Source organism: Peromyscus maniculatus, chromosome 21, assembly GCF_049852395.1.
Source record: "Peromyscus maniculatus bairdii isolate BWxNUB_F1_BW_parent chromosome 21, HU_Pman_BW_mat_3.1, whole genome shotgun sequence".
NCBI lineage: Eukaryota > Metazoa > Chordata > Mammalia > Rodentia > Cricetidae > Peromyscus > Peromyscus maniculatus.
In genome coordinates this window covers 3216409-3233631 of record NC_134872.1, presented here as the reverse complement: position 1 = coordinate 3233631, position 17223 = coordinate 3216409, and the positions used below count along the sequence as shown (strand labels likewise).

At 43.6% G+C, this 17223-nt stretch overlaps 2 protein-coding genes across 2 annotated transcripts in view; one reads left to right on the top strand and one right to left on the bottom strand.

Moving 5' to 3' along the window:
- Positions 1–3357: 3357 nt before the first annotated feature.
- Positions 3358–5238, top strand: LOC143270014 (heterogeneous nuclear ribonucleoprotein L-like). Its single transcript, XM_076558274.1, is given in 4 exon segments — positions 3358–3608; positions 3611–4235; positions 4320–4599; positions 4601–5238. Coding segments are annotated over 4 exon segments (1746 nt in total). The 5' UTR covers positions 3358–3373; the 3' UTR covers positions 5207–5238.
- Positions 5239–13240: 8002 nt separating this feature from the next.
- The window catches only part of LOC143269999 (butyrophilin subfamily 1 member A1-like), a 10967-nt gene continuing 6984 nt past the window's right edge, over positions 13241–17223 (bottom strand). The window contains exons 8-9 of the mRNA XM_076558062.1: positions 14731–14757; positions 13241–14376 (exon numbers count right to left, since the gene is read on the bottom strand). Of these exons, the coding sequence (XP_076414177.1) occupies positions 13721–14376; positions 14731–14757 (683 nt within the window). The 3' untranslated portion in view covers positions 13241–13720. The remainder of the gene's footprint in view (positions 14377–14730; positions 14758–17223) is intronic.

Genomic DNA, 17223 nt, shown 5'->3' with positions numbered 1-17223 from the left:
AGGAAACCTCACTGAGTCTCTGTTCAGCATCAGGAGCTGGGCTGGACTCACCAGTTATGTCAACTCCTGTCACAACTGCAAGTGGAGGTGATGTCATGAGCCCTGACCAGCTCCAGTAACTAAGAGGAGGGGAGGTAGGTCTTCCAGAACCCTGTCTTCCCTGTCCCCACCCCCATCCCACCTCATCCCCAGCCCTGCCCAACACCCACTCCAGGCATCACAGACTCAGCAGGAGCCTGCAAGGGACCTTGGACCCCAGGAGCCTTGATATTACAAACTTATCTCCTTCTGGGGCCCAGCCTATGACTTCCACATGGGTGGGGGGATGGGGTGGAAGGCAATGACAGGAGCAGATCAGACAGCTGAGAGGAGACTGAGGGGCCTTGCTGGGGTGTCCACTGTGTCCTCTCCCAGGGATTGGGGTCACAGCCAGCTGCACTGACAATAAGCACTAGTACAGAGGCCACAGGGGACTGTGCTTGTGACTCAGGACCCTGACACTGTGTGGAGTGGGACATGCCTGCCATCTCAGCACTCAGGAGGTGGAGGCAGGATGACCAGGAACTCAAGGCCATCCTCACCTACATAGACTTAAAGTCAGCCTGAGCTTTGTGACCCCTGTCTGAAAGGTGGGGGGCTGAGTGAGGAGGAACACACCTTAAATATAAGCAAGGCTGCACAGATGGATCTGTCTGTTTTTGTACAGCCTGGGCTAAATATTGAGTTCTAGGCCAGATCTGTAGGAAAGAGAGAGAGAGAGAGAGAGAGAGAGAGAGAGAGAGAGAGAGAGAGAGAGAGAAACAAAAGAAGAGGGTGAGAGTGTGAATAAGTAGACTATAAGAGCATTGGCCACCAAGCCTGACAACCTGAGTTTGATCGTTGACTCCACATAAAGGTAAAAGGACACAAGTGACTCCTCCACCTCCCTGTCACTCCATGTTTGAGCCATGACATGGACACACTGGTCATCATTTGCCTACTCACACACATGCACACACACACACACACACACACACACACACACACACAATATTAGAGCCTGTGTATATGCACATTCTGTGTGTATGCACATTTTCCTCTGTTCATGCATGTGTGCCTCATGTGTACCTGGTTTCCGCAGAGTCAGAAACTGAAAACCTGAGCAGCTCTGTGGGCGCTAAGAGGTGAATCCTGCTCCTCTGCAAGAGCAGCAGGCACTCTAACCACTGAGCCATAGTTCCAGCCCCATAAATAATTTTTGAATTGGGAGGTAAAAGACTTCTCTCAAGTGGCCCTTCTGGACTCTTTCCACTCTGTCCTTTGTAACAGGAAGAGGAGACAGTGGAAACAGCAGTGAGGCGGCTGTGGCAAGGACGGCCTTGGTGTGGTGGCAGGAACACCAACAGCAGAGAAGGGACAGGGGAAACTAAGGAGAGGCCTGAGCAGAAACCACAGGGGCAGAGACACTGAGGGGCAGCTGGAGTAGAGGGGCAGTGAGAGTGGACAGAAAGCTGGGGCAGAAACACAGACAGACGAACTTGAGAGCCAACGAGGAGAAACTGCAGACCCCAGTCACCAGATGAGATCTGGGAGCCACAAGCTTCAAGAGTCCAGGCTGCAGGGTCTGGAGACACAGTTCAGAGGTTAAGAGACCCGCTGCTCTTGCAGAACCCCCAACTCTGTAACTGACCACAACTCCAGGTGCTGGGCATCTGGCGCCCTCTTTTGGCCTCCATGTGTACCTGCACTCACACATGCACATACACACACATAGGCACACACATATACACATAATTAAAACAAAAGAAATCTTTCTAAACAGTCAGGGGTCCTGGCACTCTAGCCCGAGAGCTGCAACACCTGCTGTGTGTGACACTGTGACACTCACAATGGTTGCAGCTGAGGAGCCAAACACCCAGAGCCCATCTCAGGGTTTAACACCAGCATGTTCCCTGCTGCTTCTGCCAATCAAACTCTCCTGCTGGAAGTCGAGATCTCAAAGCCCTCAAGTGCAGGAACTGCTGCAGCTGAAGCCCAGAGCAAAGGCCAGGTGTGCTGTAGCTCTAATCCCCAGGACTCAGGTGAGGACACAGAAGGATGAAGAGGTGAATTCAGGTCATCCTCAGCTACAGTGAGTTTAAGGCGCTGTGCAGCCAGGGAGGGATTTTCTGACCATCCTGGCATGCTGGACAGCCTGGGCCTCTCCTACCACAGAGCCTCCCCGAAGGAGATCACAGACAAATCCCCAGGCACATGCTCACAGGCACTTTATTCTGAACACCTTCTCTTTCATTCCCATGGTTTTTGTTTTTTGTTTGTTTGTTTGTTTGTTTGTTTGGTGTTAGACTGTGATATTTGGAGACTTAGCAATGGATGGGACCCTACCCAGGTCAATCGGATACAGACACAAACCCTGTCAGCAGTTAGAGCTACCCCTAAAGCCATCTAAACCCAATGGAGGATCACCCAAGTGGGAAATCGGTGTGGACAGTGCTCCACTAATTGGGGGTGAAGGGAGTTGGGGGTACATTAGAACTTCTACTTAAGAGCCTGACTCTCAACTGTAGCAGGAATCTTAACAATTCTTATTAATAAAATCAAACCCAGAGCCAGATATTGGGGTGAACACTGGAAGATCAGAGAGACAGAACAAGCCACAGCTTCCTCACCTCGCCGGATCCTCAGCTGATCCTGTTTCCTCAGACTTGAGGCCGCTGAGTCCTCATCCAGAATTGGTCTGAGCTGAACTGCTGCTAGAAGCCTGAAAGCTTAACCAGCCAAAAGCTTCTAGTTCCTGGTCCTCACGCCTTATATACCTTTCTGCTTTCTGCCATCACTCCCTGGGATTAAAGGTGTGTGTCACCATGCCTGGCTCTTTCCAATGTGACCTTGAACTCACAGAGATCCAGATGGATTTCTACCTCTGGAATGCTAGGATTAAAGGCGTGAGTGCTACTATTTTCTGGCCTCTGTATCTAGTGGCTGTTCTGTTCTCTGACCCCAGATAAGTTTATTAGGGTGCACAGTATTTTGGGGAACACAATACCACCACAATCAACTTCTTTGTATGTCACACTCATTGGGGATCCTGTGCTCTCTGGGGGCCTCGGCTGGAAACTGAACACACCAGGCATATCACAAAGATATATACACACATACACATAAGTAAAATAAAAATAAACCTGTATATAAATTTGTTATAATTATGTGTATATAAATTATATAGGGAGGCCGGCTGGGAGATAAAGGGAAGCGTCCCCTCAGCCCGTGCTCCCTCCTCAGCCAAGGGCTCCTGGAGCACTCGGCGGCTGCAGCAGCAGCAGTGGCTGAGGCTGCGGGGACGGATCGGCGACATCTGAGGCCCAGCTCCCACGCCCCCACCTCGGCCACCGCCATGTCCTCCTCCACCTCCTCCTCCTCCCCGAAGGAGGAGACATACGAGGAGGAGGACCGGGAGTTCGAGACCCAGGCCAAGCGCCTCAAGACCGAGGAAGGAGAGATCGGCTACTCGGCGGAGGAGAGCAAGACTCGCCAGGAAGCGACGCCTTGGCCTCAGGCCGGGAGCGACAGCGACGAAGGAGGGAGCGGCAGCGACGAAGGCGGCAGCGGCGGCGGCCCCCGGAACGTGTCCACGCCATGGAAGGAGGTGGAAGTCATCATCAAGTTTCTGTCTCCCCTGTTGTGCATGTCCGAGGGCTCTGTGAGTCGGTGGTGGAAGCCGACCTTGTGGAGGCGCTGGAGAAATTTGGGACAATATGCCACGTGATGATGATGCCGTTTAAACGACAGGCTCTAGTGGAGTTTGAAAATGTCGATAGTGCCAAAGAGTGTGTGACATTTGCTGCAGATGAGCCTGTGTACAATGCTGGCCAACAGGCTTTCTTCAGCTGTTCTACAAGTAAAAGAATCACTCGGCCAGGAAACACTGATGATCCCTCAGGGGGCAACAAAGTTCTCCTGCTCTCCATTCAGAATCCTCTTTATCCAATCACGGTGGATGTTCTATATACAGTATGCAACCCTGTTGGAAAAGTACAACGTATTGTTATGTTCAAGAGAAATGGGATACAAGCAATGGTTGAGTTTGAGTCAGTCCTTTGTGCCCAAAAAGCTAAAGCAGCACTCAGTGGAGCTGATATATATGCCCGATGGTGCACACTAAAAATCGAATATGCAAGGCCAACTCGTCTAAATGTGATTAGGAATGACAATGACAGTTGGGACTACACTAAGCCTTATTTTGGGAAGACGAGGTTGTTGTTGGCTTATGCAGAAATTTCTTGAAAGAAGCCCACTTTGAAAATGTGTTGCTGTTGAAGCTAATAGTATGATTCAGATAGAGGAAAGGGTCTCCAGAGACAAGCCGTTTTGGGAGATCATCCTTCTTCGTTTAGACATGATGGCTATGGATCGCATGGTCCATTGTTGCCTTTACCAAGCCGTTACAGAATGGGCTCTAGAGATACACCTGCACTTGTTGCTTCTCCATTACCACAAGCTTCTTCCTCTTACATGCATGGAGGAAGTCCCTCTGGCTCCGTCGTAATGGTTAGTGGATTACACGAGCTCAACATGAATTGTTCAAGAGTCTTCAACCTGTTCTGCTTGTATGGAAATATCGTATGGAAATATCGAAAAGGTAAAATTTATGAAGACCATTCCTGGCACAGCACTTGTAGAAATGGGTGACGAGTATGCTGTAGAAAGAGCAGTCACACGCCTTAATAATGTCAAACTTTTTGGGGAAAGACTTAATGTTTGTGTATCTAAACAACATTCAGTTGTTCCAAGTCAAACATTTGAGCTGGAGGATGGTACAAGTAGCTACAAAGATTTTGCAATGAGTAACAATAATCGCTTTACAAATGCTGGCCAAGCATCTAAGAATATAATCCAGCCACCCTCCTGTGTGCTGCATTATTATAATGTTCCACTGTGTGTCACAGAGGAGACCTTCACAAAGTTGTGTAACGACCACCAAGTCCTTCCATTCATCAAATACAAAGTGTTCCACGGGAAAGCTTCTGCTAAAACCCTCTCAGGGTTGCTGGAGTGGAAATGCAAGACTGACAAAGCCGTGGAGGCCCTCACTGCACTCAACCACTACCAGATCCGAGTCCCAAATGGTTCCAACCCCTATACATTGAAGCTTTGCTTTTCTACATCATCCCATTTACAAGAAGAGAAGAGCATGTTAGATTTACGTTCATCTTTATTACAGTTTTAAAGCTATACTTCATTAAAAATATTCTAAAATGGTTGATCTAATGTTGCCTTGCTTACTATAAGATCCTGTTCTGTAATAAACATATTTTGCCTCAAGTAAAAAAAAATAAAATAAATTATATATGTGCCACTCAGGAAGTCTCAACTGCATTTCCTCCACCTCTGCTGCCCCCTTGTGGCCTGACTGTGACAGTGTGGCCTGGACAGGTGGGTGCCATTGATTTCCCTGTTAGGCACTTTGCTGAGGAATGGCAGAGCTGTGGCCAGGCCACCACATTCTCTCCCCTCACTCCCATGTCCTCTTCTGCACATACAGCCTCATTGAAACCCAACCCTCCCCCACACACTCCTCATCCTTCCCCAGACGATGCCCCCAAAGCTCTTCCCTCTCTCCAACCCTCACTTCCCCACCCCTCTCCTCCCTCCATCTTGCCCTCCATTCCCTCATCTTCCCTCACTCTGAAGTCCCCGCCCTCTCACAGCTACCCAAAAGGACTAATGGGGGAGGATGGTGGACACTGTGGTCAGCCTGAGCATCTGTAGGAGGAGACGCTGGAGTCCAGATGTTGTCCATACCTTACTCTGCACAACCAGGAAACCAACTTTCCCACAACTCCAGTTTTTACTTTAAGAGGCTCAGTAGAATTGCTAAATAAAATAGCTACTTTGTAAAGGCCAGTTAAAATTTTCAGGAACAGAACAAATACACATTCTTGTCCACTTATATTCTATCTCAACAACTCAATTCTGTCTTCTTGGTTCCAAGGCAGCCATACATATTATAAAAATGAATTACACCACTGTGTTCCAATAAAACTTTATTTATGGATACTGAAATTTGAATTTCATCTTTTCACATAGCACAAAGTACAAATTGACATTTTACATTAAATATAAACAGGAGTTCACAGGCCACACAAAAACAGTAAATTCAATTTTTCAAACTCTCACTTTATGGAAAAACTATTAATAAACTGACAATATAATAAAAAAATCAATTCTTTTTTATTTTATTTATTTACATTTATGTAAGAGTGTGCTGCATGTATACCTGCCAAAAGAGAAATCGTTTAACTTGGGAAATACTAGTTACTTTTGGTTGTTCTTGTTGTTTGTCTTATTTTAAACTACAGAGGTTTGAACCCAGGGCCTCACATGAGGGTCAAATGCACTACCATGGAGTTATATCCTCAGTACTTAATTTCTTGATTCTACAATATATTTTCCAAAGAAAACCATATGCATTCTGTCTCACTTAGGGTTTCTGTGCTGTGATAAAACACCATGACTATAAAGAACATGGGAGAAGAGTTTATTTCAATTGCATTTCCATCATCAAAGGAGGTCAGGGCAGAAACTCAAACAAGACAGGAATCTGGAGGCAGAAGCTGAGGCCGAGGCATGGCAGAGAGGGCTCCCAGGCTTTCTCCCAGGGCTTGCTCAGCTTGCTTTCTTACAGCCACCCTGACCAGCACTGCAGGGAGGGCACCACCCACAGTAGGCTGGGCCCTCCCCCATCAATCACTAATTAAGGAAATGACCCAAGGACTTGTGCACAGACCAATCTGATGGAGCCTTTTCTCAATTAACACTACATCCCTCTTCCAAAATGACTCCAGCTTATGTCAAGTTGACATAAATGAATAGGCAACACAAACTGTCGTTTAATTTGTGAGGCAAACGGACCCACAATTCTAGTACAACTTCTAGACCCATTATTTCTCCATTGCTGTGCTAAAATGCCATGACCAGGCAACGTATAGAAGGAAGAGTATATTTGGGAATAGTGTGTAATGGGAGCCCACCAGAGAGGACCACTCAGACACTTCACACCCAACTGAAAGTCTCCATCCCAGCTGGCTGGGACTACACCCAGGCATTCAGGAACCTGGATGGGACTAAACTCAGGTACTCAGGAACCTGGATGGGACTACACCTAGGCACACAGAGACATAATGGGACTAAACTCAGGCACTCAAGGACCCAGTAGAAGCCCCAAGAGTTCAGAGGGTGGGTCTTTTGAATGCAAATAACTAATCCTACCATCTTGCTGGGTAACTGCAAGGGGTGCTTTGCACAAGCAGGTAGTTTAACAGAAGCTAAGATAAGCTAGCTGGGGCATCTTGACCTTGCATTGCTACAACATAGTTGAGAAATTTTCCATGGGATTCTCCATCAAAGAGATCAAATTCTAGTTAAACTTGAAATCTCCTCAGGACGAAGGCCAGATGGAGGAACATCTGCACCATCTGGTTCTGTCACAATCATTCCAGAGGGACAAGAGTCCATGAAGACAGGGCAGAAACATGATGGCTGTAGCCAGAACTGAGAGCTTGTGTCTTGAATCATAAGCAGGAAGCAGAAGGGGGCAAGATGAGAATGATGTACTGTTTTGAATCTCAAAGCTCACCCCAGTGACACACTTCAAAGCTGCACATCCCAAATGTGGGGCGTTTACCCACCACCCCCACAGTTCCCCAGAGTTTTCTTGAGTGTGAGCAGCAGGAAATATTAGATAGAAGGATTTATAGCGGAGAATGTTGCGGAGATAAACAGATAGAAAATAAAGGATAGCCTCGAGAGGGCCTGGAACCTATTCCAATGGGCCCGGACTGTCTCTGGTCCAGGGTTTTATAGAGACGCCAAGGGGTGGAGCAAAAGACCTCCTCCCCCAGCACAGTCAAGTGCAGACCATCTCAGACACCTGCACTCAGGCCCGTGGTCCTGATCATCCTCTATTCAGACCTGCTGGGTAAAGCCACGAGGAACCCTAGAACGGGCTCCCACAGGTCCCCCCTTCTTAATATATAAAAAAAATAACTATTAATGGCTTACAGCAATCTCCATAGCTGTTACACCTCCCAGTATGGGAGTAGAGGATGATATAAATGGCATTTCTCTTTTGAATTAGGTCCAAGGTGACTACAGCAGTCTTAGCTGCCTCAAGCCCTTTCTAAACCAAAACTCTTAAGGCGACTACAAACTTAAAGAATCCCTTAGCTTCATCATTACCATTAACAGGTTAACATAAATATTGCTATACATAGTCACAATTTTCTCAATCTTACAACTCAAAACAAACTCTTAACAGAACCATTAGAATTAGCATATATGGTGCTATATATAGTTAACAATTTTCTCCGTCTTACAACTTTAACTCAGTCATTTGAATTTTCTTGTTAACAGAACATAGGAAAACTTGGATGTATTCACAACAAACTTAAACATTTCCTCAATTCCACAAAGCCAGGGTGCATTAATATCAATAGGTTTCTGCGAACATAATTCAATCTCATAGCTCCTCCTTTTCTTTATAATTTTTAAGCAAAATCTCAAGCCTAGTTAGAAAACCCAAGCTTTTCTGTTTAAACAGTTCCATTTGTAACACAAAACCAGTTCCATAAGTAATTCCATTTTTACATAAACAGTTTCACAAAACAATTCATAAATCTCCAGTTAATAAAGCATATATGCATACACAAAACTGCATCTTAATTCTAGGTAAAAACGATAAATTTTTTTATTTAAACAGTTTCATTTTTAACCCAATTTCAGAAAACCGTTCCGAGGTCATTACTATAAGTAAGCTCAAAATTGTCCCATTGCAATGAAATCTCTATTGTTTATTTCATTTAAGTACCAAAATTTAAATGATAAATATTGGTACTAGCCTTCCAAATTTGAAGAAATCCATAACCAAAATGTTTTTGTAATTTTATCTCATTTTAAGTTCAAAAAGTTCAAACAAGAAATAAATTCTGGTATCAGGCTTTCACTTCCAAATATGAAGAGACGTTTTTCAACCAAAACTTTTTGCAGTTAATTTTTGTTCAAACAAGCGTCTCTGCAACTTTTGTTCTCAAAGACAGACCTTTTTAGTTATAGTAATATTTTAAACCGCACCGTTTTTGCTGTTAGCTCAGGTTTTTCTGTGCTGCATTGATATTCCATGGATCTCAACCGAGGATGCCTTGGGCTGGTTCTGGCCTACCGCCATTCTTAGCTTCTTAGCGGCTCTGGAGCTTTTGAAACCATTCAGACTGCCTGCTTTGCAGTCTACTAGGACACTATCTCCTGTGTCTCAGGTGTTTTCACCATATACATTAATAGACTCACACTTAACATTTACACTTTTTCACAAACTCACATAACATGTGCTTAAGCATAAACTCACTCAACATTACACATTTTTACAAACTCACATATTAACATCTACTTATTTATACTTTAAGGAAACTATAGAACTACTTCAGCAAATATATTTCTTATTACTTCTTATACACTTATATTCATTCCATCTTATTTCTTATTTAAACTTACATTTACAACTAGCATCTTACAAGCTTATTACTACATGTCTTAAGACTACCTTAGATACTTCTTACAAGCTTATATTCTTAAAGGAACTCTATAGATCTATTTTACAAACTTATATAGGCTACCATTAGCATATATCTAACTTAGCAAACACCTAAAGATTTCTTAACACAGATCTAACAAGACAGCATTTTTACAAACTCACGTATCTTATTTTCATCTTTCTACTTCTTACTCTTAATCATCATCACCATCTCTATCAGAAAGATTCTCTTAACTAGACAGGAAGTATGTACATCATTTTTAAGGTTTACAGTTTATAGTTAGCTTTGTTATAAAGCACTGGGATTTAGTGATTGTTGTCATTATAGAGTTGTGATACTTGTTCCTAGGGGATTGTAACATTCTCAGGACAAAGCCACACCCCAAAGTTGCGAGTGGACCTTTTCGAACCGGCAGAGATGCACTGTCAACGGTAAATGGTTTTTAACTAGAGGCTGTCCCTTCACCCAAATTCATAATAGTTCCCCTAAATGCCTCAATTCAGACATACGTTTCTATTACAGCAGTACTTTTGGTTTGTTCTACGGAAAAACTTCACTTCACACTGAGGGTGAAATTACCGTATTTAGCTTCTGTAAAGCTCTTCGCCAATACTGCACAGCTATTAGGTGATATTTTAAGGATTTTAAAGTGACTTGTTTCCTCTTATAGGTAGCTTTTTGTCATCCAACTACAGTAAAAACTTTGCACAGCTCTTAGGGTAAATAAGGCATTTTACCAATGGAGCCCCAAACCGCGAAGCGCCTAGTTCCGTATCCTTTCAATTTTTCATTGGAACTGACACTTAAACTCTTAGATGATTTTCCTCCCTATTCTTTTTAAAAGCTATATTTTAAGTTTACCATGAACGTATTTTCGAGCTGACAAAAGTGTTTCAGGGCAATGTGGCCATCTTTATCGGAAAAACTACCTTTCCCAGAATGCATTTCCTTTATATCAGTCCATAATATCAGTCCCTTATATCATTTCCTTATATCATTTCCCATGTCAGTCATTTCCCATAGTTCTTTTTGGGTCTGAGAGTCAACTGGTTCTCTTTTACCAGACTTGCTTACAAATTCCTGCCCGGGAGGTTTGAACAAAGTTTGCTTTTGCAATGGGCGATTTGAACAAGCATTTTACATTTTCAGCTATGGCACATTGGGAGGTTTCTATTCTCCTCAGCTGGCTTCAACAGGTGTCTCTCCTTCATCAGACACTGGCCCCCGAATCAGAACCACACCTGCCTCGTTAGTGCGCATCGAGGCTGGCATTTCTGATAGCAACTTTCCTCAGGGCTTGTGTTTGTCTTAGCCAGTCAGTGAAAAACAAGATCATTTACAACAGCTTTTCCATAGCTCCTTCAGAGATTTTCTCCCACTGATTTATCTCATTTTGCTTGCTCCTTCCTTCCCCAGATGCAGAGCTTCAGCTATCTGCGGCTCTGTACCTCTGCTAGCTGCCTTTGGAGGTAGGGGCTTTCTTTCTCCCCCTGAATCTGCCTCAAATTCTAGCAGCTTTTTCAGGTCAGAAGCGAGGATACTATGTTAAAGTTTGCATTGCTTCAGGGGATTCTTTGCATTGGACAATTAGGAGCACCTTTTCATTCTGAAATGCTCACTCAAAACCTTTGCTGCCTCAGCTCAGCTGTAACGGAAAAGCTTGGTTTTTCTGCTTTTCTCAGGCAAAGTTTTCTGCCCTTTTGGGCTCTCTGTAGCTCTTCACCCTTACTCTCCCAAGCGTTTCCTTCAGGGTACTCTGACCCACTGTCTTACTAGGTTGAAGAAACAGAGCTTAGAAGGGGTTTTTAGGAACTTTTTCCTGCCTCCTGCATTGCAGGGAGGATTGTTAAAGCTTGAAATAACTTAGAGAGGTTTTGCTGTCTTAAGTTTGTTGTTTTCCCTTAAAGCTAATCACAGGTGGTCCCCATACTAAAATCTTCAGGTGATTCTAATTTTTGTCCTCTCTCAGAAGGTTAAAGGCTTTAGTTTTTAAGTTTAAGAGAGCTTTTGAGAAAGATTAAGGCTTTTTAGAGAGATTTTCCCCCCAAATTTTTCAAGAAAAGCTTTATAGTTTAAGAGAAAGTTTTTTTTTTCCCCCAAGAGAGAGACCAACTTTTCCCAAAACTTCTGAACTTTAAACTTTTTGGCTTTTTACACCCCCATTTTTGCCTCAGGGAGAAATCACTTTCTCCTGCCACTTGGACTTAGCATTTCAGCTGTCCCCAGGTCAAAAGCTTCCATAGGAAACTTTTTCTTCCCCATAAGCTCAAAGAAGAGCTTTTTTATTACCCGTAAAGCCCAAAGAAAGATTTTTCCCCAGTTTGCTTTCAAAGCCCCCAAAGTTAGAAAATTGAAGAGTTTTTCTGTCTAGTTGCCTTACTTATTTTTTCCTACACAATCTTACACTTCTAAGTTTTTCCTAAACTATATTACTACCCTATACCTTATACTTATCACAGATAGAAATTGAGAAAGGGATAGAAGATAGAAAATTTTGACAGAAGAGAATTTCGCTGCAGCATCGGACATCCTTCCAGTCTGCTTTCCTTATCTCTCGAGGATAAAACCCCTGCCTTCCCAAAAAATATATATATAAATATATATTTTTTTTTCATAACACCGGCATGCCTTTCCACTGACAGGGCTGACTCAGCACTTTCACCAAAAACTCTGTAATAAAACTATTATTTTCCTTTATCTTTAGTCCCTATTACTTTGTCTTAAGTCCCTGTTCATTTGTCTTTAGTCCCCCCTTTTTTTGTCCCTTTTTTTCTTTAGTCCCTTTTTTTCCTTTCTTTAGTCCCTTTTTTCCTTTTTTTAGTCCTTTTCTTTAGTCCCTTTTTTTCTTTGGTCCCTTTTTTCTTTAGTCCCTTTTTTCTTTAGTCCCTGTTCATGGCGCCATTCTGTGGTGCGTTTACCCACCACCCCCACAGTTCCCCAGAGTTTTCTTGAGTGTGAGCAGCAGGAAATATTAGATAGAAGGATTTATAGCGGAGAATGTTGCGGAGATAAACAGATAGAAAATAAAGGATAGCCTCGAGAGGGCCTGGAACCTATTCCAACGGGCCCGGACTGTCTCTGGTCCAGGGTTTTTATAGAGACGCCAAGGGGTGGAGCAAAAGACCTCCTCCCCCAGCACAGTCAAGTGCAGACCATCTCAGACACCTGCACTCAGGCCCGTGGTCCTGATCATCCTCTATTCGGACCTGCTGGGTAAAGCCACGAGGAACCCCAGAACGGGCTCCCACACCCAAACCTACCCACACTACAACCAACTGCAGAACAAGTATCCAAACATATGGGACTATAGGAGACATTCTCATCCAAAACACCACACTTGGCTAAAAAAAGATTGTTAGCCAGCCAGGGTCACATGACATCCTTTTTTAAAAGCTAGATATATACATACATATATACATACATACATACATACATACATACATACATAGACAGATAGATAGACAGATACATAGACCAATAAATAGTTAAAATATATGAAGACAATCTTTAGAAAATATGGATTACTTGTTATATGATTCTTTGTGTGTGTATATGAGAGATAAAGAGACTCAAATATAGAAATCACAGACTTTATGCAAGGAATCATTGACAGACTGATATAATAATAAGGCTGGTTCATGGAGACTTGATGAACATGTTATTGTCTACAAAGGATCACTGAAAGAACTATCTATAATCTAGTAATCCCACTACTAAGAATAAACCCAGCGGACAGGAATTCATGTATCAGTGACATCTGCTCCACCATATTCACTGTGTCCACTGATCACAAGCCCCAACACACAGAGCAGACCCTAAGTGCCCATAGCCAGATGAACAAATTAAAACAATGTCCATTCAGCCCTTGGTCCATTTCATGCCAAATTGTATGAAACCCAAGAAAATGCTATTTAACACCAAAAGAAACATGCCTTCCCATAGTTCAATCCAGCTAGAACAATAGTCAAGGCTTGTTGTCTGCTACCTGGATACAAAGCATGGACTCCCTGTTCCCACAGTGACAGCCTCAGAGTCACACTCGAGAGCAGTGGGTCACAGCTCCAGCCCTTCCAGGACTCATCCTGGGAGCTTAGCCTGTGGATTCTACAGACCCACAAGGACTCACATTGACAACATAGAGGCAGTGATCTGCACTATGGGGGTAAAATGTCACTGGGAAGAGGGAGGAGTTGAGATTCTTCCTCTGGGAGAGAGTCAACAACTCTAGAGTCCAGGGTGAGTCCCTCCCTTTGGGAACACAGAGACTCCTTCAGAGAAGGCAAAATGCTAATGGGCACAGGGAACTCCTCAGAGCTGAGAATCATTGAAACATCTCCAGACTTCAGCCTGAAGTATGGAAAAAGAGTCCCAGAGAAGGAAGCTTCATGGAAAGAGAAAATGTGGGACATGTCACTCATGTTGTAGAAGGAAATGTCGCCTTCACTGTAGTCCACAAACACCCCCACACTCTGGGGAGCTTGTCTAAGGGACAATGAAGCCCTCCCTCTGTCTATATAGGCCCAGTAGCCACTACTAGATCGTCCCACAGTCCAAAACCCCCTTTTTGGACACTCTGAGTACCAGCCTTGCTTCTCCACATCTTCCCTCCAGACGCCCAGAGTCCACGTGCTGCTATCTCCATTCTGTATCTTCACCTCCCAGTAACATCTTCCGGAGGAGATGCCTTCAGTGCCCAACACACAATAGAGGCCATCCAGGCACATAGTGGTATCCTTCCAGGTCACACTCATCCTGTCCTGAGAGATGGCAAGGATGGGATGGGCAGAGTCTGGATCCAGAGTGACAGACCCTGTGAGGAGAGTTTCCAATCATAGGAGGTCCTCTCCAGCCCCCAAACAAGGCCACAGCTGTCCCACCTCCACCTCAAAAGCTCTTAGCTTCTTCTAGGGAAACAAGTCCCTCACAGAAGAGCCTGTGGCTCAAACCCATGGCTTGCAGCAGAGGAAGGGAACAGAAGGCTGAAGAGGGGTTACAAGGTCACAGGACTCTTGAGAGCCAGACCCAGCTTAGTGGCTGTCACTCTGCCTCCCACACCACCACCACTGAAGCTGTCACCACCTGGATCACCACAGGGGACTGAAGGAGGGACCAGAGCCATGGGAAGACCAGGAGGAGCGTCCCTAAGGAAGACAGAGTCACTCACAGGCCTGGAAGTGTTCCTTGCGCCAATCTACAAGAAAAGAACAAGTCATGTGAGGGATTTCACACACTACACCCATCGGCTCCATGACTGTCTTATGAAACACAGACCTTGGAGTTGTGGGGACAATGTGTCTCTCTGTTATACACACAAAAACATACACATAAATACATATACACACAGAGAGACACACACAGACACACAAACATACACAGACACACACACACACACACACACACACACACACACACTCATAACCAGGTCCTGCTGTAGGCTTTCCATAAAGACTTGACCAATGGAGCTTAACATCAATCCCTATTAAAGGCAGAAGAGCGATGTAGTGTGCATTCTCTCACTATGCCTTGTCATGTCCCAGACACACAACCATCCCGGAAGCTATACATCCTTGAATATAAAAATTTCCAAGACAGGGAGGAAGGGACCTGCTGAAGCAAGGAGCCTTTGAGTTTGAGTTTGACCAGCCTAAGCTACAAGATGAGTTAGAGACAAGCCTGAGCTATATGGTATATATGAGTATGTGGATGGCTCTGTACAGTACAGTGCTTCAAGGCCATTGTTTGATCATCCAGATCCACAAACAAACAAACAAAACATCCTCATAGGTTAAGAGCACTTGATGCTCTTGCAGAGAACCAAGGTTCAGTTCCCAGCATGCACATAGATGCTCATGATCATCTGTAACTCCAGTTCCAGGGGATCTAACACACTCATCTAGACTCCACTAGCACCACTCATGCACATAGCACACAGACATACACTCAGGCATATATATATACAGATAAAAATAAAGGCTTAATTAGATAAATAAAATTTCTTATGAGAAGTTCTAAGCTGCACTCTGGTTCCCATGATACAAACATCACAGAAAGTCATGTGCACTTTCAAATAGATCACACATGCATCAGCAAGACTATAAACACCCTGGAGTCAATGGACACCTGGTCTAAACACCCAATACCTGAGCAGCAGGTACTCTATAGAAGGACTCCAGCTGTAACCACAAAGCAGAAGAGAGAGACAGAGAGAGAGAGACAGAGACAGAGACAGAGACAGAGAGACAGAGAGACAGAGAATCAACAGACCAGAGAACTTGGAAAAAAGGAACTCAAAACTGAAATAAAAGGATAGGAACCCCAACATTAAGACTATCTTAGGATGAATCCTAAGCTGCATCGGCAGACTTCTGGAATCTTCCAGAGAGTAGTAATTCTAATCCACAGGGTCTAATCCACATGGCCCTCCACAAGTCTATAATCAAAGCTTAACTCCCACTAACCCTGCACCTGAAAAATGTCCACTGAACCAGGAGTTTGCAGACTGGGCCATTGTGGTGATATATTTTGTACCCCAATAAAGCTTGTCTGAGGATGATAGAAACAGAGCCAATCACTAGATTAGACATAGCGCCCAGGCAGTGGTGGCACACACCCTTAATCTTATCACTTAGGAGGCAGATTAAGATTTCTTAAAGGGAGAAATTAGTTAAAAGAGAATTTTTTCCCACATTAAAAAATGGAAAATGTGAATATACTGCACATATATTTCTAATCTTGTTTAAGGTATTGCACCTATACAATTCATTTAACAATGTAATGTAAATTGCTAGACCTTGAAAGTTATTATTGCCAACTAATTAGGATATATGAAATGCAAGTTAATAGTCATTACAATCAAACTTGTAGTCATATTAGGTATGTTTTCAAGATCAAACACAAATATATTTGTAGACAGACAGTCATCTTCAAACACTTCAGAGATCTACAGTATACAGCATTTAAGATGTTTTAGTAACATAGATTCTTTCTTCTTTTTTATGAATATGAGACATGTCTGCTCCTGGCAGCACCAACCTACTTCAGAGAAGATGATGGGCATTGAAGAAACTCCTAATGGAGTTTACTTTCTTTGTGGCAAAAGCTAGCCACTGGACAAGAAAGTGCCCTTACATGGGCTGCTGACAGTATGTTGTCCAAAATGGACAAACAGGACACAAAAGAAAGTGACTGCATAACTTTGCCAAGACAAAGTAGGAAGGCCCTTCAGAAAATCCTGCTTCACAGATGAGTCTGTCAGATATGCTAGGCCTATAGGCCAAAGATGGATACCCTAACATTGCAGAGAAATCTTGGTTGACTGTCCAGGCAGCCAGCTGTTTCTGTCATTTCTCACATTTTTTGAAAGTTGCTTGCCTGCCCTTCCTGTTTACTTAGGTAGTATTATTTCCTTCTCAGATCTCTGAGGGAGTAGAAGATTAGATAGTTATAGATTTTTTTTGTTAACGAATTCAGAAAAGAAACTCACTAAAGAGATGTAAAGTGTGTAAGTTTGAAAGACACCAAAAGGTAGTTTTTGGTTGGAAATACAAGTTAGGATAGAAAGTGAATTAGGTACATTTTAGACTCACCAAATAGGGATAATTATCAGAGTTTTTTGTGTGAATTTGTCAAATATTTATGGACTGGACATTGTTAATGT